The following is a 1,495-nucleotide window of genomic DNA, read 5'->3' as shown; positions in this document are numbered from 1 at the left end:
ATTGTAGAGTCTGTTGATTATTTCTTGTCCCTTATTTCACTGCAAGAGCATTCAAATTAATACCATTTATTGAGTGCTTAGCATGAGGCAAGCTCTGCCTAACATTTTACATGCATTAACTCACATAATCTTTACACGTACTCTGAGGTAGGTATTGTCAACTCTACTATTTAAATCATGGCTTTAGAGAGGTTATGTCAGGGTCACACAGGTAAGTGGCCCGTATGAGATTCAAGCTCAGGCTGTCTGGCTTCAGAATCTATGCTTTCAGTTGTTAACTGTCTTATATTCCTTCGTTAATGATATTAAGTAGTAGCTGCCTGAGCCAAAGGCTTTGTTGTTCAAGTACAAGCCACCTCTGCAGAATTTATCAGAGTAAAACAGAATGTTCTCTTGAAATTTTTTACCGCCTAATATGGCTACTAAATAATAAGCCTGTAACATTGGAAAATGCAAAGGAGTAAAACAGGAAGAATGCAACTTTTCAGGGAGTGGTTAAGAAGATGAATTAACACTTAGCCTCAAAACCAGTAACTTTATTAAATAAAAGGTATGTAAATGTATCCTATGATAGACCTCCCTGTGAAGGAAAGGTAGGTCATGTAGAGGAGGCTGCTTTGATGAAACTGCAATGAACTGCATTCTGAAGCTCAGTTTTTTAAGCTTAGTTAAAACCAGTTGGGAAAATTATCTGAAAAAAAATTTTTTGAGACAGTCTGGCTCTGTTGCCCAGGCTGGAGTGCAGTGGTGTGATCTCGGCTCACTGCAACCTCTGCCTCCCGGGTTCAAGCAATTTTCCTGCCTCAGCCACCCTAGTAACTGGGATTACAGGCGCACAACACCATGCCCAGCTAATTTTTTGTAATTTTTAGTAGAGACAGGGTTTCACCTTGTTAGCCAGGATGGTCTCGATCTCCTGACTTCGTGATCTGCCTACCTCAGCCTCCCAAAGTGCTGGGATTACAGGCGTGAGCCACCGCGCCCAGCCAGTTAAGCTTCTTATATCTAAGGATAAGACATTGAAAACTATTGCTTTAGTGTTGAATTTCTGGGCATAGCACATGAAACATGTAGCCAGGATGGTCTTTGGGCATATCAAACTACATGATGCTTTCTCGAAAGGTCCATACTGATTCTTACCTTTGCTTTCCCACTTAGTAAGAATGCCTTCCTCACCCTTTCATTTAGCTAATAACTTTTTCATCCTTGAAAACAGCTCAAGCATCAACTCCTGAAGCTTTCCTGAACTTCCCCCATCTCCACCCCTGTTCCTAGAATCAGTCTTTTTGTTTGTTTTGAGACAGTCTCGCTCTGTTGCTCAGGCTGGAGTGCAGTGATACCATCTCAGCTCATCGCAACCTCTGCCTCTTGAGTTCAAGCGATTCTCCTGCCTCAGCCTCCCAAGTAGCTGGGACTACAGGCACGTGCCACCATGCCTGGCTAATTTTTCTTTGTGTGTATTTAGTAGAGAGGGAGTTTCACCAGGTTGGCCAGG

At 42.5% G+C, this 1,495-nt stretch overlaps 1 protein-coding gene across 1 annotated transcript in view; it reads left to right on the top strand.

The window, feature by feature from the left end:
• The first annotated feature begins 1,107 nt into the window (after positions 1-1,107).
• Positions 1,108-1,495, top strand: part of CCNB1 (cyclin B1) — an 8,467-nt gene continuing 8,079 nt past the window's right edge. Inside the window, exon 1 of the mRNA XM_011959368.1 lies at positions 1,108-1,122. Within this exon, the coding sequence (XP_011814758.1) occupies positions 1,108-1,122 (15 nt within the window). The remainder of the gene's footprint in view (positions 1,123-1,495) is intronic.

The sequence above is a fragment of the Colobus angolensis genome, unplaced genomic scaffold (assembly GCF_000951035.1).
Source record: "Colobus angolensis palliatus isolate OR3802 unplaced genomic scaffold, Cang.pa_1.0 Scaffold49, whole genome shotgun sequence".
Classification (NCBI taxonomy): Eukaryota; Metazoa; Chordata; class Mammalia; order Primates; family Cercopithecidae; genus Colobus; species Colobus angolensis.
Note: the sequence above shows the minus strand (reverse complement) of the source record. Positions and strands in the feature narration are given on the sequence as shown.